The sequence below is a fragment of the Leuciscus leuciscus genome (genome assembly GCF_965113295.1).
Source record: "Leuciscus leuciscus genome assembly, chromosome: 4".
In the NCBI taxonomy this organism is placed as follows: domain Eukaryota; kingdom Metazoa; phylum Chordata; class Actinopteri; order Cypriniformes; family Leuciscidae; genus Leuciscus; species Leuciscus leuciscus.
The window spans coordinates 54,061,274-54,085,649 of record NC_138728.1 but is presented as its reverse complement, the minus strand read 5'-3'; the positions used below and the strand labels follow the sequence as shown (position 1 = coordinate 54,085,649).

At 39.5% G+C, this 24,376-nt stretch overlaps 1 protein-coding gene across 4 annotated transcripts; it reads left to right on the top strand.

The window, feature by feature from the left end:
- Positions 1-1,033: 1,033 nt before the first annotated feature.
- Positions 1,034-16,121, top strand: LOC309497124 (uncharacterized protein). Of its 4 annotated transcripts, none has more exons than XM_082167344.1 (13): positions 1,034-1,357; positions 1,685-1,802; positions 5,506-5,717; positions 7,970-8,126; positions 8,644-9,600; positions 10,247-10,293; positions 10,443-10,522; positions 12,394-12,437; positions 12,616-12,667; positions 12,869-12,956; positions 13,211-13,250; positions 15,281-15,354; positions 15,705-16,121. In XM_082167344.1, the coding sequence occupies exons 2-7, from the start codon at positions 1,727-1,729 to the stop codon at positions 10,464-10,466; spliced, it is 1,473 nt and encodes a 490-aa protein (XP_082023470.1). In that variant the 5' UTR covers positions 1,034-1,357; positions 1,685-1,726; the 3' UTR covers positions 10,467-10,522; positions 12,394-12,437; positions 12,616-12,667; positions 12,869-12,956; positions 13,211-13,250; positions 15,281-15,354; positions 15,705-16,121. The 4 variants fall into 4 exon arrangements, with proteins under 4 accessions (XP_082023470.1, XP_082023471.1, XP_082023473.1 ...); XM_082167345.1 differs by having other exon boundaries at positions 10,247-10,295; positions 12,869-13,026; XM_082167347.1 differs by lacking the exons at positions 1,685-1,802; positions 5,506-5,717 and having other exon boundaries at positions 12,869-13,026.
- The last annotated feature ends 8,255 nt before the right edge of the window (positions 16,122-24,376 follow it).

The following is a 24,376-nucleotide window of genomic DNA, read 5'->3' as shown; positions in this document are numbered from 1 at the left end:
ATTCAATTCAATCAACTTTATTGATCCCACAAAGGGCAATTAGTTAAGAGCAGCATGTATACAACAGTACATAACACAAACCACACACATTATTCGCAACATACAACCGTCGGTAAATATGTACACTTTTTACCTCCTTTTTCCCTTCCTTTCCTCCCCTTCTCTTTAAAAAAAACAAAAAACAAAAAAAAACAAGGAGCCCTACAGATATCTTGAAGAGACACCACCCAATAGACACCACCCATAATACCAGTGACTTCACCCCTCTCTTTCTCCAGCTTAGCACTTCTACTTACGCTCTTAACGCATTATAGTCCTTCAAGTCTCTTGCGATCTCAAAATTCCGGCCAGTTAATAATACCTAGAATATCTAAATCGACTGCTGGCGGTAGATCCTTTTCCTATTTAGCACCAAAACTTTGGAATAGTCTTCCTAACATTGTCCGGGAAGCAGACACACTCTGTCAGTTCAAAGCTAGACTAAAGACACATCTCTTTAACCTAGCATTCACATAATACATTATAGACTTCTATAATTCAATGTTAGGCTGCATAGATTAGGTCAGCCGGAACCGGGAACACTTCCCATAAATCCTGATGTACTTGTTACATCATGAGCAGAATGGCATCTACGCTAATTTTAGTGTCTTTGTTTATCCCGAGGTTTTCCCGCAGCCTGCCGGATCCAGGCTGTATCCAGATCTGACGAAGGACCTTCGCCTGGACCCGATGACAACGCAGTTCTGAAGTGCCAACTAGTCTCTCCCTATGGAGGAATCCCTTTACCACTCTACAGATAAAGCGTTGTCGGGAAAACTCGTTTCGCGTTCCTACCCCGAAGCGACAAAATAAAATAAAATTCTTTATCAAAATTTATAAGGAAAGACAAGTACTTTGTTTAGGCTTGGCTTGTAGGGAATTCCAAACCTGCGCACATATATTCAAACGCACATAACTATAGAACCAATTCTTAATGCGCATGTGAACGCCATCAGCGTTTCTCACAGGTTCGAGTTTAAAGTCTGTGTAGAGAGAATGGCAACCCAGGCTCATTGGAAATACGTTACTCTGGGTACTTTTTTGCAAACCCTGAAATACGTACCTGAAAGTACATTTCCCTGCACTTTCCGGGTGAAACGTCCACTAGAGGCACTATACATACATTTAAGCTTGGCATACATTTCCCCCGTTCCAGATGCTTGTTTATAAGCTTATAAAGGCTACAATATTAATAAATGATGTTCAGCATACACTTATTTTAATATAAATTAGGAATTATTTCCACGCCTTTGAGGTGCCAAGCATGCCAGACTGAGGATAGACGTCCGACGAGCACATTGGATCGCACTTCCCCGAGGTAACTTACCGAAATAGTATGGTATTGCCTCGCAAAAGGAACAATTCATAATTAAAATGCTTTTGCATGTTTTAGTTTTCATGTGTTTTGTGTAAATTAAACGGCAGGGAATCGCGCAATCATGACCGTGTTGATTACGTACCAAACCGCACAAAACTTGTTGGCAAACTATTCGCAAACAGCCAGCCAAAAAATATTATACCTTTGCTATGTGTCTCACTATGTCTCACACTAGTATGATTTAATAAGATATCAAACGCATTAACAAGTTTTGCCAGAACGATACGTTTCAGTCAGGTGATTTGTTTTATTAACACTTTATTGCAGCGCTACAAATATGTACCACTCGGTACGTAAAGTTATTGCTCAATGCTCAAACATCCATTGGAGTCGCTAAAGAGAAGGACTGTTACTGTATGTGGCATTGCGATCGACAGTCGGAGAGGTATGTACTGTAGTATATCCAATTTCCTAAAACTGTGTTATTTAATGATAAATGTTAAGTGGTACGTGTTGTTTTACTTGATCTTGTTTTCTGTAATGATAAATCTAACTTTAGAACCATGTGAGTGATCATGACGTCAGTAGGACAAATGAATGCCTCGTGATTTAGCTGAAGTTCGTAAAGTTACATCGGCAAAGTACGCATGTAGCCAGCTGGCCAGCTAGCTGCTAGCTAGCGCTTATTAAGTTATTTTTTAGTGATATGTTTGCTGTAATGGTAAATATGACGTTAGAATCGTATGTGAGCACTCTCGATGAAACCAATGGCCTTCAGTTACGTATCCTGTAATGTTTTGTAAAGTTAGTTAACGTTACGTATTTAGTGAGCTAACCCTGTACTGTCTGAACGATATATATTTGCACATAGGGGGAGAGTGGGGTAAAGTGAGACATTTTTTACATTTGTTCCCCTCTAAGCGAGCTAAAATGATATATCAGTCAAATTTACACATTTCCCATTAATTCAGGATGTTTCCTAGCAATGGAAATTATTACAATGTATTCAGGATGAAGGGCAGTGAAAATATGATTGTTTTTAAAAAAGTGGTCTTGTGTCTCACTTTACCCCAGCTTAGGGGTAAACTGAGACAGACCAGAGAAATCAAGGGGGTAAAGTGAACCAGCTAGGGGTTAACTGATCCACTTACTTTTTCCACTCTGAAACTTCCATAACAACACATGTTGTAACAGTAAGAATCTTGACAGCTAGCTTGACAACCACACATTCCAGAACTAATGTCGGACTAATAACAGAATCATGGAGATTGGTCAATTAAGCACATTTTTTTGATGACCCACCGGTGCGCATCCAAGTGAAGGTGCAACGCCCTTGGCGTGCTAAGGGTGAATGGCACACTGGAGGAAATTCCTCCTAAAAAAAAAGAACTATGTCCAAATTATTGTGATACATTTGGAAAAATCAATGCAGTCAGACCTCCCCTGGCCAGCCCAGGGAGGGTGGCCCGTCCTGAGCCAGATTCGGATTTGTCCGCCACCGCTGGAGCTCCGTCTGGAGCTCTTATCGGACTAGGTAATGGAAAACAGGCGCCTCCGAGTTGCCTGGGGCCCAGAGGAGCGCACCCTCTCCTTCGGGCCATCAAGTCGGGGTGCCCGGTCGATTGGCGCTTCGGACGCGCCTGGGGATGGAGCAGCTTGCTCCTCCCCGATTTGCGCGTTGACCTCGGGAGACTCAGATAGCCCATCTGAAACGGATGTCCGCAAAGGTGGCCGCGGGCGCGTCGGGAGGCTTGGATTAGTTGGGGCCCCCCTGGCACGTCTTAAGAGCCGAACTATGCCCTGCACCTCCCCCCGCTTTGAAAGCACCCTTCCCGGTTACAGCCTCGATCCAGATGCCTCCCGCCCCTGCCCCCGGCGGATGGTTCCTCATGCGCCCTATGAGTGGCCATGTCGTCTCGAGCCTAGGCCCGAGTGGAGCGAGACCCGTGTGTAGGGAGCCTGCACATCGCGGTTCACCTTCTGGGGCTTCTCGGTTGATCCCAAAGGTAAAAATGCTTGTTGAACAGTCGGTCTGGGTAAACGGCGAAGCGACTCCAGGGGCTTGAGACACCCCTGGAGAAAAAGCAGTGTACGAAGGTCCTCCTCCGAAAACAAAAACGGACAGTGTCTGTGAGGTTGCAGATGGATGAGATTCCCATGCTGACTTTACTCCCTAGCAGGCTCCCAGGGAGAGTGCGGAGCTCCTGTCGGAGCGACCTCGGTCCTAAAACGGACCTTGGGGGTTTTGTCGAGGAGGGGACAAACGCTCCATTCGGACAAGGTGAGACGGAGAAGGTGCTCCACCTCTTTGCCTAAGCTACTGCACCCCAGGCTACTGATTATACTTCCCCCTTCTTTTTTTTCTTTATGAATCTTAGGAGGCTTGACTTGTCAATATTTATCTCCCTTGCAGCTGCTCTTATAGACTTCTTTCCTTCCTTGACCTCAGCGGCTGCACTCTCCATCTCCTCGAGGGGTGTTTTGCCCCAGGTTTTCTTCCTGGTGTATTGCCTTGGCATGATGGCTTTTCTACTATGTTTATGACATTAAAAATAAAACATATGTCATGTAATATTACATTAAAATATGTTTAAGACTAAACTTAACTTGTGCCTCATGTCTCACTTTACCCCACAGCATTTGTCTCACTTTACCCCACCGCCACATTTTAGAAAAAAACGATCTCTCTTAGCAATTCAGGCTTATCTTCAGCTAACATCATCACATGGTTTTATATGTTGGTAGTTCATCAACATGTATGATATAAGTTTTTCTACCTGAATCAGTTGGCTTTGGCACAACAGTTGATTAAGTTGACAGCAAGAAAATTTACTTTTACATGCAAAAAAAATATTTTTGTGAAAAAAACATGCTTACTACAGCACCATGAGGTCCTCTCCTTCATGGCCAAGGGGAAATGGAAGGGGCTTGAAAACATAATGGTCATATGACCACAATTGTGTTCCATTTCCTAGATATAGGGGGTGTCTCACATTACCCGATGTCTCACATTACCCCGTTCTCCCCCTACACACATTCTTCAACAAATATGTGCAAACAAATGCGAGATATATTGCATTACTTTCATGTAGATAAGCTGCGTGTAGGCCTATGCCTTAAGAACTACAGATCCCATGAAACTTTCGACCAATTAAGTCACGTGTTCCTGCCATAATGGTGCGTTCAAGTCATCTCGTATAGATCGTATTTACGAGTTGAATGCACATGAACGCCACCACAATGTCGTAAATACCAGTGGGGAGCTCGGGATTTTCTTTAAGCCCCGATCTGTACGAGTTGGGGGCGTGTCAGTGAGAAACATGGCGGAATCAATGAATGCAACGTCTGTAGTTGAGCAAAGTGATAGTAAAATATATCACAATATACAGGTATTTAGCAGTAACATTGTAAGGCTTTTTCATTTATAACAAAGTAAGCTCTCTGCACAATATATGATATAGCCTACTTGTAATATAAAAATTATATATATACTAATTATATAATGATACAGTTAATTTACATTGGCTTCATAAGTTAATTAAAAACATAAAAAGAAAAACACACCCGATGCGCATTCTTTGTTCTTCATTTTCTATAAGCAGAGTTAACAAAACTTGCTATATTTTCGTGTTATTCATTAAAAGAAGGTACCACCATCTTGCTCCGACGAAACTGACTTGAACGCACCTCACTTCGTCAACACGACTTCCCACCTCGTACGTACGAAATTCCCAGGAGGACTTGAACGCACCATTATACAGCGTGTACTATGGTACAAACCTTACAGTCTTAGGTACAAATTAAAAACGTGTATTTTTTATGCACAACATGATGTTCATTTTTTATATAGTATAACGTACACAGACAGGTGAGTTGATTAATGCTAGTTGGTTGCTTTTTTTATATATAAAATATAATGTTTGCCTATCCAAAATTTTTATTTATTTATTTTATAATTTAACAGCAACATTACACTAACTAAAGTTAGAAAAGTGAAATCATATTCAACCACCCCTTTACTTTTTAAATGCTTTTTAAATGTGATTTTTGGTTTAACCCAACATTATAATTGTGCCTCTTGTTACTGGATCTCATGTTACAAAAACAAGTTGTATATAGGTTTTAATATAATTTTTTCTTCATTTTAGAGATGCCAGGAAGTTCTCAGAAAATGTGCACAGGGTGCAACACGCTAATAAGTGTTGCATACAAAACCTGTCCAGCTTGCAAACAACTGCAGCCGTACAAAGCCAAAGTTGCAGCCAAGAGACGCAACTTTGAAAATCAAAAAATCAAGTGGAAGGATTCAATAAATAAAAACAACAACAGGACAGTTGTTCTTAATAGCAGTCATCTGTTGGTAAGATTAGTTCAGAGTTAAGGATGCTAATATGGATTTATGAAATTAAGTCAATTGACCCTTTGCAGGGAGCTCGATTGACAGGACGATTGACACCCCCTGACGAATCATACTTCGCCATCTGCCATTTTGCCCGACAACTTTTCGGTTACTTTTGATATTAAACATATTAAAGGCACAATATGTCGTTTTTTTGCTTTAAAAATTGCAAAAATCAATATATCTATGTTATGTATCTTTTTAGTTGTGTACTTACATTATCCCGACTCTTTTCAACAACTTTCAAATAAGGATAAATTTGTAATTTAATTCTAAGACATGGGACGTGTCTTTATTTTCGTTTTGTCTCCCGTCAATGGCGTCATATCCGCTTCTCTCTGGTTTCCGCTCGTACTGACATACACCCATATACAGTCTATGCATACACCAGAGCACATTAACCAAGGCGACAGACATGGACAACTGTGTAGCTTGTAATGTCTATCTGCATGCTGTTGTTGTTTCGTTCAAACATTATGCATCATGGCAAGCAGACTTTGGATAAAAAAGGAGAACTAAAACGAGGATTAAGATCAGCGCTGTGTTTTTGAGATGTTGAGATCGAGTTCCACGTCTATGACTAACTTCGACCGCTCGTACATGTACTTTATTAAACAGGTGAGCACATTTACATAAACTAATCAATGTTATATAGTTCAGCAATGATAAAATGTTATAATATGATCTGTAGGGCCTACGTTATTCTAATATTAATTGAGCTTACTGCTACAGCTTACTGTTCGTTTGTCATACAGACAAACGAACACATAGAATAACATAAATGTTTATTGTGTTTATGTGCAGTTTTGTGTGATCGTGTAACGTTAGACCAAGTGAAACAGCGCTGCATTACCTCACACGTTTAATTTGTTTAATAAACTGACCTGTGAGTAGTAATTCTGCACTTTGGTAGAATGAAATGTCCATATTCCTTTTGACGTTACATTTGCGTGGGACTCGATTCGCGTGTGATTCTGCTGATAGCTGAAATGTCCATAGCATATTCCTTTTAACGTTAGCTGTTATATCTGCTGGACTCACGTCGCGTTTGGAACTGATAGCTGTCTCTTAGCAAACGCGCCCTGCTTAATATCACATTGATGTATTTACTCATCCATAAACAATATTAGATTGGTGGACTTGAAGTTGACCACAAGATCCATAATTCTTCTTAGCAAGTGTTGCGTCATCAAAATACGCCTTTGTTATTGTAAGAGGTTAGCGACCCCTAGCGGCGAAAAAATTACATATTATACGTTTAAACAAAGGCTCACCTTTCAAATTTGGTCATTTTTTTAAAAGAAATATAAACAATAAATATCGTAATAATGTGTCGTGAGACTCTTGACAGATCATTGTAGAGCATCAGTTACAGCTTCTCGTGACCCGATCATCTCTTCCTTCCAGTTCAGTTATATCATCAAATAAACATGAATGAACATAAGAAGAAATGTTGTTTTAACCACGGAAAGACATTAGTACACTCCGTTTCTCAAGTTCAAATCCTCACGTTAATCTGCTATCTCTTCTGACTGCATTGTCGGGCAAAATGGCAAAGTATGATTTGTCAGATCACCTGTCAATTAAGCTCCCTGTGAAGGGTCAATTGACACAGTAAAGGTCAACAGTCAATAGCCATGTTTCCATTTATTTGTCAAGTGAAATTTTTAAATGTTTCGAAAAAGAGAAAATTTTTGTAAAATATGAATCAGGTGTTTCTATCAACTGGTTTGGAGGGAATTAATTAAGATCCAGCTAGGGAAATTACAGGTTTGCCTTACACCACATTTCCCATTCCGCCTGTCAGATAAGTATTAAGTGCTGGGATCTTTGCTCACTGCTACTGAGAGTTTCCTGGTTAGTTTATTTTCTTCCACTTAGTAATGTGCCTGACTGCATATACAGCTTGGAACTTTGTCAAAGCTTTTTCCATATCCCGTTCAGCACATTAACTCTTTTTCGAAAAAGGCAAATACCACCTTAAACAACAGTTAAAATAAAGTTTTTTGCTAAATTGAGGATATTTTTTTCTCTAATGTTGATGAAAACATGGTTATTGAAACATATAGTATAGTAATGAATTCCTTGATATGAGCTGTACATTAAATATTACCATTAAACAGCTGTCATGAAATTCATATTTAAATATTTTTTTAATATTTAAATTAAAAAAAATATGTGCATGTTTTTTATTTAATGTTTTTATATTTCAGCTTGACAAACTTGCTGCCCTTGATTTCTACCCCGTATTACTTTTGGGGAAGAAATACAAAGGAAGCTTAGTGGCCGATGTCATCCTAGGAGGGGATTATGTTTTGGATCCTGATTTGCTTCAGAGGGTTCAAATTATGTATGAAGCTGTGCTAAAGAGTAAGTATTTTTGTACAAACACGGAGCTCTGTAATGTGGAAACACTGGTAACCCAAAGGAATGTGAACCCACAAGTATCTTTCTCTTTATTTTTCATATTGACGCAAAGGAGGAGCATTACTTTCAGCCATAATAGGATAAAGTAACATGTGATCACCCAATAGTTTTTTTTAGCAGTTGAGCCAAGTCAACAAGCTAGATAAAAAGTAAGCAGAAAATCAAGAATGCTCTGATCAGCACAGCATTACCTTGACTGAGAACTAGATGACTAGATTTGTTGACATAGACTGTAGATAATTAATGCCACTTTTCAGTCATAACATAAAACACCTGTAATGTAGAAATCAATCTTATTATAAATACTATTCTGTTATCATCACCCGCTGCAGGTCCTATTAATTAGATCCGCTGCAGGTCCTATTAATTATAATTAGTAATATTCTATATAGAATAAAGTGGCACTAACAAAAATGTAGGCAAACTGTTTAATTTTTCTTGTGTTTGTCTTTTCTGCAAGTTCATTTTCAAAGACAGAAGGCAACAAGTAGCACAGAAACCCCTGACCCTCCAGAAGCTACTGTCAGCGAGACCGAGAACCCTCCAGAAGCTACTGTCAGCGAGACCGAGAACCCTCCAGTAGCTACTGTCAGCGAGACCGAGAACCCTCCAGAAGCTACTGTCAGCGAGACCGAGAACCCTCCAGTAGCTACTGTCAGCGAGACCGAGAACCCTCCAGAAGCTACTGTCAGCGAGACCGAGAACCCTCCAGTAGCTACTGTCAGCGAGACCGAGAACCCTCCAGTAGCTACTGTCAGCGAGACCGAGAACCCTCCAGAAGCTACTGTCAGCGAGACCGAGAACCCTCCAGTAGCTACTGTCAGCGAGACCGAGAACCCTCCAGAAGCTACTGTCAGCGAGACCGAGAACCCTCCAGTAGCTACTGTCAGCGAGACCGAGAACCCTCCAGAAGCTACTGTCAGCGAGACCGAGAACCCTCCAGTAGCTACTGTCAGCGAGACCGAGAACCCTCCAGTAGCTACTGTCAGCGAGACCGAGAACCCTCCAGAAGCTACTGTCAGCGAGACCGAGAACCCTCCAGTAGCTACTGTCAGCGAGACCGAGAACCCTCCAGAAGCTACTGTCAGCGAGACCGAGAACCCTCCAGTAGCTACTGTCAGCGAGACCGAGAACCCTCCAGAAGCTACTGTCAGCGAGACCGAGAACCCTCCAGTAACTACTGTCAGCGAGACCGAGAACCCTCCAGTAGCTACTGTCAGCGAGACCAAGAACCCTCCAGTAGCTACTGTCAGCGAGACCGAGAACCCTCCAGTAACTACTGTCAGCGAGACCGAGAACCCTCCAGTAGCTACTGTCAGCGAGACCGAGAACCCTCCAGTAGCTACTGTCAGCGAGACCACAGGCTCATCAGAAGCTACAAGACCCCGGGGCCCTAAGGCAAAAAAAAGACAAAGAAGTGAAGTATATTTCCTTAATTGTCAGTAATGTCTTATTAGTGAATAATATGCGGGGCATCTCAGAACTATGTCTTTTAATACAGTACCTGTCAAAAGTTGGAACCCACATACCCATTTGAGAGAATGGGAAAGCGTGCCCAATCTTTTGACTGATACTGTACATTCTAAATGAGTCTGTAGAACCCAGTTCTGGCAGGTCACGTTAGACAAGCTCGCATCAGCTGATCCACGTCTACCTATAGGAATACAACGCCTATCACTGAATACATATATACGCTCCTCCAGTATTATTAAAAGCTATTGCGTTTCCCAGGAGCTATTTACTCTCCTCCATCCCCAGCTCCTCCTCTCATCAATCAGTATGTGGCATTCTGATTCCCTCTGAATGAGACTTCTCTAATAATGTTGTACATTACAAATAATTAATGATATCTGCAATACATTAATGTTGGTTCTGTTCTGTTATTGCTGCTCTCCCTGCTCTTATTCATGCTAGGCAGCATGGATGCGCATGGAGTTCTTGTCCAGAGCAAAACTAGATCGCCAATCAAAACTGTATGCTAACTGTCAATCATGTTTGATGATTGTGGTCCTGACTGAAATAATGTTTAATAAAATGTGGTATGTTGTATATTCTTTATACAGATTCAGTCCAACAGAGGGTAGCCAGCAAGATGAAGCAAAAAAAAAAAGTGTTAAGTAAATTTTCTCTATTGAAAATGATATGATGTATCAATTACACATTGATTCAGGGTATTTGGTAACAGTTTGCCACAGTTTGGTATTGTCTATACTGGTATATTGGTATACTTATTTCAATGTTATATTGCCTATCTTTCAGATGAGTGTCCAGAATGCTGTATGAGAGTGAGGCAAAACAACTTTGAGTACTCCAAAGTTTTGAAAAGAAGAGTGAGAGAGGTTTGTCTTTCTAAAGCCATTTCAAACTGTCTTGCTTTATATCAATGTACCCTCATTCACTCATTATTAATATTTTAATCCTTTTTGATTCTACAATGAAAAAAGGCCATGTGTCCACCAAAGCGTTTTTTTTCACGCGACTGCCGTATTTTTCCAATTGTTTTTAATGGGAGCGCCGTGGTTTTAAAACATGCATGGGTGTAACAAGGTGCTGAGCGTATTTTGCCTTCTGCGTTTTTTACCAGTCGCCGAGAGTTGACGAATGTTCAACTTTGGGTAAAACGCAGCGCTCACTGTCACTTTTTACCCAGCCGTCCAATCACAGTGGAGGAGGGGCTGGACAAATGCCACACAGACCAACTGTCACATTCTGCTTGCTCACATTTAAATTTATTGGAATTTTTAACAACACAGAAATAAAATGATCTGTGAAATGAGATACTAGTACACTTTTGTTGATATTTCATATAATATGTGATTTCAGCAGAGCGCCTAGCGTTTTCAGCTGGCTAAAAACGGTTTGGTGGACATGCGGTTTAATACTGCGTTAAAAAAATGTCTTCATTGTTTGAGCACTTGACTCTACAACTGGATGTTTGGAGAACAATAATCTGGATTTAGTGTTCATGCACTGAGCACTAATTTAACCAGAGTTTTACAAACAAGATGCATACATACTTTACAATAACAGAAAATAATTTGGCTGTACGTATTGCTCATATGATGTAGACTGCTGTCCAATCAATACTTCGGTTACCAACCAATATATGTTTAGGTAGGTCTTATGTTGGAATTTATTTAACGTTACTTGTTGTAATTATTAGTTGTCTGTCTGTCTGACAAATATGAAACCTACAATTGCACATTAATGTAATTTTGCAAGTAATTATTCGTCTTTGATTTTCCTTATAAGCCCCTTTCACACAGAGATTCCGGAAAATACACGGATAAAGTGACCCGGGATTTGACCCGGGTTCGTTTGATTTTGGTTCATTCACACTGCCAGTGATTTTCCGGAATCAGAGAGTGCGTTCACACACAACCCGTAAAAATGCCGTAAAGACACGTGACATCGATGTGACTTGTAATCTCAGCAGCGTCTTAAGTTTGCTTATGAGCTGCGATCTCTCTCTCTCGAGAAACCACGCCTGTGCATTTGTTTCTCTGATTCGATCATAAACTTGCGCATTACGTACCGTTTCACAGCTGGAGAACGAGCCCGGCTTCAGCGTCATCACTACGACACGGCATTATTACGGCTTTTGTTCACACAGCGCGCGTTCCGGGACTGAACACGGCAATGTTACTAGGTCCCGACCCGGCATCGATCCCGGCATAAATCCCGGGTCGAGTTTGCGTTCACACAGAAGGCGCTCTGGCAATTTGCCGGCAATTTGCCGGGTTCAAAGCGCTGTGTGAAAGGGGCTATAGCCTTCATACTTTTTTGCAAGTATTGACATGAAATAGGTCTTAAATTCTTAAAATCTTAAAAATATTTATTTACTAATTAAATGTAATTTACTTTTTGAAACTTGCAGAAACCTTGAAAACATTAATGTAAAGATAAAATAGTAGAATGAATACGTTGGTAATGTAAAGTTAACATGAATTGAAACTGTCACAATGTTTTCATGTAATTTACTAGACCACTCAGATGTATGATATTGTACTGTACCACTTTGAAACACCACCTTACAGCAATAAATGTTCTTGTTTTAATGTTATTACATGTTAATATTTTCCAACAAAGTATATTTTGAGTACTCCTGACATGACTTACTTGCTACCACCACAATTGCAAGACTTGTGCCAAGACAAACGTTGCTGGATGTTGTGTTGTGATAGTTTTTTTGTGTGTGTTTATTCTATAGGGAACAGAGGAGGTCCTTATTTGTTGGGTTCCATGCAAGACCTGGTAGGTGTACTAATGTACAGTTTATTACACACTGACACCATACACAACAGTTTAAACATTAACAATGTTAACAGTTTTTTTTAATAGTTATATTTCATAAAATGATATACCATTTTGCTAGCCTGACAGAGTTACTCAGCAAATGTAAATTTTTACTTTAAACGTTGTATCTTTACAGTGGGACCAAATGGAAGGACTCCTGGGAGCCCTCCTCCCTTCTTGAAGAATGAGTTAAGCATTTTGTTTGTTAATTTTAAAATTATAATGAATAAAATAACTACAACGTTTTTGGCTTGTTATTCATTGTCTAAAAAACTATGCTATATACAGTTCATACAGATCTTTAGAAATAACTTAATTTAAAATATTGTATTAAATGTCAGTTTTGTATGAATAAATGTTCACTAGTTCACACTTACATATAATTTCAGGTAGCAAGGTTTAATGCCTATTTGGCGTGCTGTCCGGAGGGAGGGCTCCGAGCTCGGATTAGGCCCGAATCCAGAGTACTCCCCCCGTGTAAGTGTTCAGAACTAGAAGTGTGGAGAAGGGGTGGTGGAGGGATGATGCAAACTGTTAATGGATCGAGGTAAAACTGTTGAGTCTATATATACCCTCTTGTCATTGTTTGCTGAGTGCTATCCACTCGTGTTAATTATCTGAACGTGTTCCTCCCAAACTTAGTTAATAAAACTTCATTTATATTTATGTCTGTGAAAGATGTTTTTTTTTTTTCACCTGTGTTTTTCTGTATGTGTCTTGTTTGTAAACAGGATTACTTGTAACTTGATGGATGGGTGGGGCATGGTCCAGGTAGGAAACTATCAAATTTTTTATTAGGGTTTAGATTAATTAAAATCTATGTATTTGGAGACATTTGCTTTACTATATGCCCTTGATGTTCAGGTTTGTGTCCCTTTGTTCAGATGACATTGTGTGGTAAACATCATAATGGTCCTGGTTCCACACTAGGGAAGGAAGTGGAACAGTAGTTGGCATGCCATGTAATGGCAGTTTTCCACTACACAGTACCAGCTTGGCTCGGCTAGCTTTTCACTGTGTTTTCCATTGCAGCTAGTACCTCCACAATAGTACCTGGTTGTCATAGCGACACACTCCCGCTACCCACACACACAGGGCAATGGAGGAAATCGAGTGTATATGCTGTTTTTGATCCTCTGGATGTGGCTGTTTCTCATAGCAAAAAGTAAACTATTTAAAAATGACGGGGTTATTCACTCGTTACTTTGCAGTGATGCAGTGAATAGTGACGATTCTCTCTGACCAATCAGCAGTCTGCCTGGTTTTCACAATGTTTTAGTATCGCCTCAGCTCGCTCAGAACCTGGCCGGAGGTGATACGAAAAAAAGTACCTGGAAGCAGTTACAGGTACAACTTTTATACATGTGGAAAACCAAACAAAGGCGAGTCGGGGCGAGCTGGTACTGTGTAGTGGAAAAGCGCCATAGATGTGCCAAGTGCCATCATTATATGCCTCTGTATTTGGATAGAAGACCAGTAGCAGTTGTATCTTTTGATCTATTATTCATTGGCAATGCAATAATTATGCCTTCTAAGCATCAAACTGATTTAAAGGTAGGGTAGGTAAACCTTTTTCTAAAAAAAAAACATTCCAAATTTGTTTAAACTGTCTTTATATACCAATACATAATTAAAATGTAAGTACTCTGAAAAAGAAAATTTTAAAATCGAGTGACTGTAGACCTTTTAATCTGCAATAAACACAGCTCATTATTTCCATTCACTCCACCCCCTCCCTTCTGAGCTCATTCCAAAGCCACGCCCCCAAAACACATGAACGCGCGACGCCAAACGCTCAGGCTGGAACAAGACGCATTTATTACCTGAGACGAGTGGAGAGGAAGGAGCGCAGTACATACAGTGACATCATGTCAGAATCACATGTAATAAAATACCTAACTTTATCACTATGAATATAAACAAATAAGATTTCTTTTAGTACTCACTATCAAGCTAGCATATCGATAATGGTAAAGTTTCATTCGGTAACGAGCTATATTTATAAGGCAAAACTAAAGACAGGTTGCATTGATACACGTTTTTCCATTACCATCAGTTACACTGTGATGAAGATGAATTTCGTGTAAGATTCATAACATATACGGTGTTTTGCATGTAAGAGTTTCCATGATGAAAACATTGTTGACTCTAATGAAGACTAACGTACACTCCGAGTCCGGAGACAAGTACCGCATCGTCGGCTCGAGGACAGGTCCGGGGTTGAGGGCGAAGCAGAGGAGGTCGTTCAAGAGCGCGGGCAGGGTCCGAGGAAGTAGTTTTTGCCTTGTTTGCCTTCGCTGACTGCATATGCAGGTGCTTTGAGCTGAATATTTCCGGGAACGGTGACATGTGATGAGTGCACGCCGGGCAGCGCGCGCAGTGGGGCTCGGGGCGGGCACGAGACATGAAGGCATCTGATTGGTTCTTTACATTCGCACCGGATGGCAGTGATTGGTCAGAGTTTTTACTGTCCTGCAGCTGCTACAGAGGTCTGATTTTTTTCATTCCTTTTTCTAAACACATAATGTATTGACTACTATCAGGATGGAAGGACCATTTCACCCAGTATAAAAAAAAGTGTTTCTGAACAGGATTACCTACCCTACCTTTAATATTGGCATAAAATTACATATAAATTTAAATACATAAAAAAGAGACCTGTTTAATATCCAAGAAACAAATGTAACTTGTTTTTAACAATATGAACATGATTAAACAGAATAACCTGAATTATCAAGTAATCAGATAACAAAAATCAAATGGTGGTTCGTACACTAATAATAAGTTTCTTGTAATTTTAGACTTCTAAAGCAGATCCACTTTGGGACCTGGAAACCCTGAAAGCACCAGCTGCAAATGAGAGAGTGGGCAGATGGTAAGAAAATAATGAACATGATCTGACATGAAGAAGTTTTGTGTTTATTATGAAGTTGACCACAATGTTAATCTGCTGTAGTAATCTGTAATTAAATGCTTGTCTGTCACAATTTCACAATATCTCCAGCCAAATATTTATAGCCACTTGTATGATATCTTGGTATCGTTTACATGAAGCTGCATTTTCTTTTGACGAGTAAAGATAATGATTAAAAAGTTATTTTGATGTTGGAAATGCAGCATTGTAGACTATTTGTAGATATTTGGAATTGTCATGTTTTTTTGGGACCTTGACTGCTGTGTGATGTCATCTTTTTCTTTCTGTTTTTCCTTACAATTCCTCTACAGGTTCCTGTGACTTGATAGAGGACGCTAGATGTGGGCACAACAGTTCTATCAATCGTCTGTTTGTCTGTTGGAAAATAGTGCAATTGAATTTGACATTTCAAACCAAAGCTAATAAGTGTCTCTCTTGACTGGCATCACCAGTAGCGAAATAATAATGTTAAAAGTTTGTTAGTGAACTAAAAAGACCTTAGTAGCCTACTGCTTTAATAAATCACTGTAACTTTTGCATGAAGTACATTGACAGGGTATGTAATATTGCCTCTGATCTTCTTCAATTTCTTCATATTATTCTATATGTGTATGTATGCAATATCTATTCACTGTTTGTTGAACATCATCAAATGGAATTTAAACCATAGATGTTTTTCTGTTATGTTTTCCATATTGTATCATCGATAAAATCCACTTTCACTGACATCCTGTAAATCTGTGGAGAAATTTCTTCCTTTGTCTTGATGCATACATATGTTCACTACTGTAATAAACACAATTGTAATGGCCGGTTGTGTGAACTTAACAGAATACATATTTAAAAAAATAAATTAAAGAAAGTAGACTTATAATTTTATTCAGCAAGGATACATTACATTAATTAAAAGTGACAGTAAAGACATTTACAATGCTACAAAAGCTTTCTGTTAAATAATATAAATTAATTATTTTAAACTTTCCATTCATCAAATAAACAAAAATTAAATGTATCATGCTTACTATAGTTTTTATTTCTCACAAGTTCATGACTCATGCAATAGCACTTAGGCCTATAGTGTAGCCTATTTTACCTGTAGTACATACATATGTGCACTAATAAACACCATTGTGATGGCATTGCCTGCTATGAAAGTACCATTTGGACACCTAATTGACTTATTCTCTATAATGCAGATACTCACAAGTAGGCTACATGAATTGTGCAAAAACACTTAGCAAACACTTTCGTGCAAAAACACTTAAATGGTGCATATTTTACTTGTGTGGTGCGTACACTACTGTAAAGACAATTGTTAAGACAATTATAAAGACAATTGTGATGGCATTGCCTGTTGAGTGAACTACACTACAGTTTACCGTAGTAAAAACAAAACAGTAGGCTACACTTTATCAGGGTTCTGTAGTATTCATTAACAAAGTGTTGTAATACAGTTAGGCCTACTACAATTTACTAAAGTAAGTTTCACATCCAAAAGTAAATGCGAACTACAAACAGCGTCATGTTCACCCAAATAGCATTATTCATATCACATTAATCCAACACTGTTAACAACATGCTAACTGCTAATTTCTAAGTAAGGGGGCAGTTTAGTAAAGCCATGGCCAAACAAACGTTTTAAAACTCCGGCTGCAGTAAAACCTTTTTATATTATGTGCATAGATGGTTTTATAACCCTATATTTAACCCCTAATTTGCTAAGACAACGAGAGTGGTGCTGCTGATGTTTTTATAAAGCTGCTCCAAAATATTAACAAACATCTTTACTTTTTCTCAACATAGATCTATAAATACAGTGTAAGTATGACTTCGGTTTTAGGCTACTATAGGTTTTATATATTCCGTAGATGTATCTTTTTACAACCCTATTCACAGCAATACTTTGGTAACTGGAAGAACTACAAATATGGCGCTAATTTGTGTCAAGCTGGAAGGTGCTGCTATAGGAAATTGTAGTTTTAAATAAATATAGCTTATTACTTAAAATTGAAAGTAATAAATACTGAATTAAGAGTACAATTAGGCGGGATTTAAGTGGATGTAATCGCATTTGTGTGATAATATTTTATATAACTGCTAAATAGGTGAGAATCAATTTTGACCATAATTGACTGCACCCCATTTTAGTGACTCTATCCTTAAGAGTATAGTCACATAGCTAAAGAGCTCTCTATAACAATTGGTCCGATGTATTTCGCCCCTTCTGTATTTTGAATGACAAGGCTTAACACCCTGCTGAAAAATCCACCTAAAACCAGCCTAAGACAGTTGGCTGGTCTAAGCTGGTTTAAACTGGAAGTAGCTATAGCAGATTGGTTTTAGAGGGGTTTTGAAATTTTTTTAGCTGGTCTTAGCTGGTTTTAGCTGGTCAGGCTAAAACCAGCTAGGCCAGGCTGGAAAAAAGCTAGGCCAGGCTGGGAGACCAGCCATGGCTAGCTGGATTTTTCAGCAGGGCATGCACTGAGGTCAAAGTTCAGAGGTCAATATTCCAAAGCAGGAGCCATTTCCAATCTTCATACTGGCATATATTATTCTCTAATCCTACGTCAAGGCTTTAATTTCAACATTTCATTGACACAGCTTTGTCCCAGGGATAGTTTCAGTGAAACCTTTGGAAGCCCAACCTCCAGCCTCCAACCTCACAGGCATCCCATCACAATTGTGTTTATTACAGTAGTGCACATATGCATGTACCACACCCAAGTAAAATATGCACTATTTAAGTGTTTTTGTATGAGTCATGAACTTGTCAGCATGGGGTCAACCCTATGTTCCCACATTTCTAAGAATTTTTTTTTTCTTGTTACGAAGAATTTAGAAAATTAGGCCCTATGTTTCCACAGTCTTATGTTCCCACAGCCCTATGATCCCACAGTCTCGTTTATATTGGGTTTAGGGTTAGGGTTAAAGAAAATCAACCTTGGATATGATGGAACATAGGGCTGTGGGAACATAGACACGCTCCCGTGAGCATCTGCATTGACTTATCAAATGACTCTCTTTACTAATCAAAAAGAGAGTAATCAAATTAGGTGTCCAAATGTTACGTTCACAGGAAGTTCGCTCAACAGGCAATGTCCCTATTTGATCATCTAAGCAAGTATATGTGGGGTTTCCTCAGGCTTAACCCTAACCCTAACTAGGGATGGGACGATACACTTAAACTCACGATACGATGCACCTCGATATGCCAGGGTCACGATACGATACGTCACGATACGATATCAAAAAAGAAAAAAATATTACTGTATAACAACAACTTATTTATTTTTGTTTCAGCTGCACACAGGGAAACACAAGGCCTAACTGGCCAAACACAAAAAAGAACACTCCCTTAGTGCTGCTCTAATCCTAGGTTAAGTTATCTCAGGACTGGTTCTTCTTCAAAAAAACAGTGCAGACTGCACGGGGGGTGCAGACTAACTTTTTTTTTATATACATGCCATGGGATTAATCAATGCATGCTGATGAATGATGTATAATAATAATAATTAATCTGCATACCCTAGTTTTGCACAGATGTAACAAGACTGACAGTGACACAATAAGACCTCATGTTAGCATCTTTTTATTTATGTATGTTCTTTAATGTTTGATTATAATTTTACTGTCTTCACATAGGGATGGGATTTGATAAGATTTTATCAATAATAATGCCACTGACGATTCTGATTATCGATCCAATTCTTTAACGATTCTCTTATCGATTCTTGATAGCACTGTGTGGAAAAATGTTTAAAATGCTTTTTAAAAAAAGTGGTTTTATTTATTTTAAAGTTTAAGCTTGAGTTAGCAAACTGTACTTTTTATATAATGTATGTAATAAATAGAACCTCATTGTAAAGTGTTACTGATTAGTTATACACCGATTCAGACGTCTCCTGAGTTCACTGTTGGAAAGATCAGTTGTTTTAACGATTCATTAAAATGAATCGGTTCAAAGGAGTCATTATTAGTTCGCGAATTGGACGTGTCGTGCGCGCTGTGTGATTATCCCAGCAGTTAGGACATGGACATCCAAGATTTGTGTCAAGTTGTCAACATAGAAAACATTTCATCACTGTATAGTTTTATTTCGTTTAATTAAAGTGTTGTTTTATGTCAGCTGAATGTCCGGAACGCTTTTCAGAGAAGATAAGGAAACTTATTTAGCACAATTCAGACCCAGCAGTATAATTCAGGGGGGAAAAAATATCCGAATGCTCCACACTAAACTTTGGTCTTCCGACCTTTTACCACCGTGTCGATTTATTTTGATTAATATGTGCGAGGGAGAGAGAGCAACACAGCGCCTAGTTTGGAGACGGTGAAGTCGTTTACACAGAGAGCGCGCGCGCGCGACCGGCTCTCTCTCTCTCTCTGGTCGTTCTTTTAGTTAAAACATGCGCCCTGTCACAAACGCAGCCGTTCATCTACATTACTCACCGATCAAATAAGACTTTGGCGGGACAAAAATTCACTTTGGCGGGCGCTAAAACAAGTTCAATGCAGGAAAATTCATGCGTGAGTTTCCATTAGACTCGCACGGTAGCCAGGCAAAGGGCGAGCTCAGCTGTTGTTGACGCTGTGTGTGTGTCGTCATGGTGTGTGTGCTTCAAGATTATGACGCAAGTGCTAAGATTCCGATTGGCCAAGAGAAAAAGTGCTAAGATTCCGATTGGCCCAGAGAAATGTAAATTATAAGAATTATCCAATAATGTTTCGCAATTCTAGCCTGCATGGCAGTTTACTGTGAGAAACAAACCGCTGTCTTGACGTGACGACGTACCGCACCGTTCCCCGGATATTTTCATTTAGTTTTACCCTGCTTGATCAGCAGATGGTGCTGCCAGCCTGCCACCAACTGTATGTCTGCCCCATATACATACACACACATATAATACACTAAATTATTTATATACTACGCAAATCATGCAGCAGTGCCATCTATCTTTATTTCGCGATCCATTTTTTTCGACCTCGATGCGTTTCGTCACGTTTTGTATCGCGATATTTTGTCAAACGATATTTCGTCCCATCCCTAACCCTAACCCTAACCTTCTCTGGTTTCCCTACAACAGTCCAAAAACATGCATCATAGTTCAATTGGAGACATAAACTGTCAATAGGTGTGAATGTGACCCCTGTTATAGACGCAGATGGGAGTTTTACTTACTCAAACATGTTCTGAGGGCAGAAAGGAAAATGATTGGTTTACAGCTTCAACCAATGAAACTGAAGCAAGGGCGGGGTTTAGACGTTTGATTTTGAGGTGCGTTGCGGTGCGGAGGGATTCTTGAGGAATAGTCGGAATAAAAGACAGATGTTCGTGGGAGAACGCATTTATTGCAAGGTAAGTGAATTTACTACTATATGTTGTTACAATTCAACATCCTCTAACGTTTACTAAGATAATAAGCGAACATTTAAAAATGCACAGAACTAATAATCATCGTCTAAATATCGTATTGTGCATTTTGATTTGACTGTTTCATCAGTCGACCAAAACAAAGCTGCTTATGGGGTAACTGGTGTAAAACATGCTTTTCCAATGCTACCTCGCTGTCTGTTAAATTGATATGTGAGAACAGAACTCGTTCAAATTTTCCGCGATATTTCAACGGTCAAAATGATACATCTCCCGCCTTAGCGCTGCTCTCAGGGCAGGAGTACTCGATAGATTCAAATCACTTTTATTTTTAGTGTATTACGCGCTGCTCTCAGGGCAGGAGTACTCGATAGATTCAAATCACTTTTATTTTTAGTGTATTACGCGCTGCTCTCAGGGCAGGAGTACTCGATAGATTCAAATCGCTGTTATTTTTAGTGTATTACGCGCTGCTCTCAGGGCAGGAGTGTTCAATAGATTCAAATCGCTGTTATTCTTAGTGTATTACTTCAGGGCAGGAGTACTCAATAGATTCAAATCGCTTTTATTTTTAGTGTATTATGCGCTGTTCTCAGGGCAGGAGTACTCAATAGATTCAAATCGTAGTTATTTTTAGTGTATTACGCGCTGCTCTCAGGGCAGGTGTACTCAATAGATTCAAATCGCTGTTATTTTTAGTGTATTACGCGCTGCTCTCAGGGCAGGAGTACTCAATAGATTCAAATCACTTTTATTTTTAGTGTATTACGCGCTGCTCTCAGGGCAGGAGTACTCAATAGATTCAAATCGTAGTTATTTTTAGTGTATTACGCGCTGCTCTCAGGGCAGGAGTACTCAATAGTTTCAAATCACTTTTATTTTTAGTGTATTACGCGCTGCTCTCAGGGCAGGAGTACTCAATAGATTCAAATCGCTGTTATTTTAGTGTATTACCAGCTGCTCTCAGGGCAGGAGTACTCAATAGATTCAAATCGTAGTTATTTTTAGTGTATTACGCGCTGCTCTCAGGGCAGGAGTACTCAATAGTTTCAAATCACTTTTATTTTTAGTGTATTACACGGTGCTCTCAGGGCAGGAGTACTCAATAGATTCAAATCGCAGTTATTTTAGTGTATTACGCGCTGCTCTCAGGGCAGGAGTACTCAATAGATTCAAATCGCAGTTATTTTAGTGTATTACGCGCTGCTCTCAGGGCAGGAGTACTCAATAGATTCAAATCACTTTTATTTTTAGTGTATTACGCGCTGCTCTCAGGGCAGGAGTACTCAATAGATTCAAATCGTAGTTATTTTTAGTGTATTACGCGCTGCTCTCAGGGCAGGAGTACTCAATAGTTTCAAATCACTTTTATTTTTAGTGTATTACGCGCTGCTCTCAGGGCAGGAGTACTCAATAGATTCAAATCGCTGTTATTTTAGTGTATTACCAGCTGCTCTCAGGGCAGGAGTACTCAATAGATTCAAATCGTAGTTATTTTTAGTGTATTACGCGCTGCTCTCAGGGCAGGAGTACTCAATAGTTTCAAATCACTTTTATTTTTAGTGTATTACGCGCTGCTCTCAGGGCAGGAGTACTCAATAGATTCAAATCGCTGTTATTTTAGTGTATTACCAGCTGCTCTCAGGGCAGGAGTACTCAATAGATTCAAATCGTAGTTATTTTTAGTGTATTACGCGCTGCTATCAGGGCAGGAGTACTCAATAGTTTCAAATCACTTTTATTTTTAGTGTATTACGCGGTGCTCTCAGGGCAGGAGTACTCAATAGATTCAAATCGCTGTTATTTTAGTGTATTACCAGCTGCTCTCAGGGCAGGAGTACTCAATAGATTCAAATCGCTGTTATTTTAGTGTATTACGCGCTGCTCTCAGGGCAGGAGTACTCAATAGTTTCAAATCACTTTTATTTTTAGTGTATTACGCGGTGCTCTCAGGGCAGGAGTACTCAATAGATTCAAATCGCTGTTATTTTAGTGTATTACCAGCTGCTCTCAGGGCAGGAGTACTCAATAGATTCAAATCGCTGTTATTTTAGTGTATTACGCGCTGCTCTCAGGGCAGGAGTACTCAATAGATTCAAATCGCTTTTATTTTGGTGTATTACGCGCTACTCTCAGGGCAGGAGTACTCAATAGATTCAAATCGTTTTTATTTTAGTGTATTACGTGCTGCTCTCAGGGCAGGAGTACTCAATAGATTCAAATCGCTTTTATTTTAGTGTATTACGCGCTGCTCTCAGGGCAGGAGTACTCAATAGTTTCAAATCACTTTTATTTTTAGTGTATTACGCGCTGCTCTCAGGGCAGGAGTACTCAATAGTTTCAAATCACTTTTATTTTTAGTGTATTACCAGCTGCTCTCAGGGCAGGAGTACTCAATAGTTTCAAATCACTTTTATTTTTAGTGTATTACGCGGTGCTCTCAGGGCAGGAGTACTCAATAGATTCAAATCGCTGTTATTTTAGTGTATTACCAGCTGCTCTCAGGGCAGGAGTACTCAATAGATTCAAATCGCTGTTATTTTAGTGTATTACGCGCTGCTCTCAGGGCAGGAGTACTCAATAGATTCAAATCGCAGTTATTTTAGTGTATTACGCGCTGCTCTCAGGGCAGGAGTACTCAATAGATTCAAATCGCTTTTATTTTGGTGTATTACGCGCTGCTCTCAGGGCAGGAGTACTCAATAGTTTCAAATCACTTTTATTTTTAGTGTATTACGCGCTGCTCTCAGGGCAGGAGTACTCAATAGTTTCAAATCACTTTTATTTTTAGTGTATTACCAGCTGCTCTCAGGGCAGGAGTACTCAATAGTTTCAAATCACTTTTATTTTTAGTGTATTACGCGGTGCTCTCAGGGCAGGAGTACTCAATAGATTCAAATCGCTGTTATTTTAGTGTATTACCAGCTGCTCTCAGGGCAGGAGTACTCAATAGATTCAAATCGCTGTTATTTTAGTGTATTACGCGCTGCTCTCAGGGCAGGAGTACTCAATAGATTCAAATCGCAGTTATTTTAGTGTATTACGCGCTGCTCTCAGGGCAGGAGTACTCAATAGATTCAAATCGCTTTTATTTTGGTGTATTACGCGCTACTCTCAGGGCAGGAGTACTCAATAGATTCAAATCGTTTTTATTTTAGTGTATTACGTGCTGCTCTCAGGGCAGGAGTACTCAATAGATTCAAATCGCTTTTATTTTAGTGTATTACGCGCTGCTCTCAGGGCAGGAGTACTCAATAGATTCAAATCGTTTTTATTTTAGTGTATTACGTGCTGCTCTCAGGGCAGGAGTACTCAATAGATTCAAATCGCTTTTATTTCAGTGTATTACGCGCTGCTCTCAGGGCAGGAGTACTCAATAGTTTCAAATCACTTTTATTTTTAGTGTATTACCAGCTGCTCTCAGGGCAGGAGTACTCAATAGATTCAAATCGTAGTTATTTTTAGTGTATTACGCGCTGCTCTCAGGGCAGGAGTACTCAATAGTTTCAAATCACTTTTATTTTTAGTGTATTACGCGGTGCTCTCAGGGCAGGAGTACTCAATAGATTCAAATCGCAGTTATTTTAGTGTATTACGCGCTGCTCTCAGGGCAGG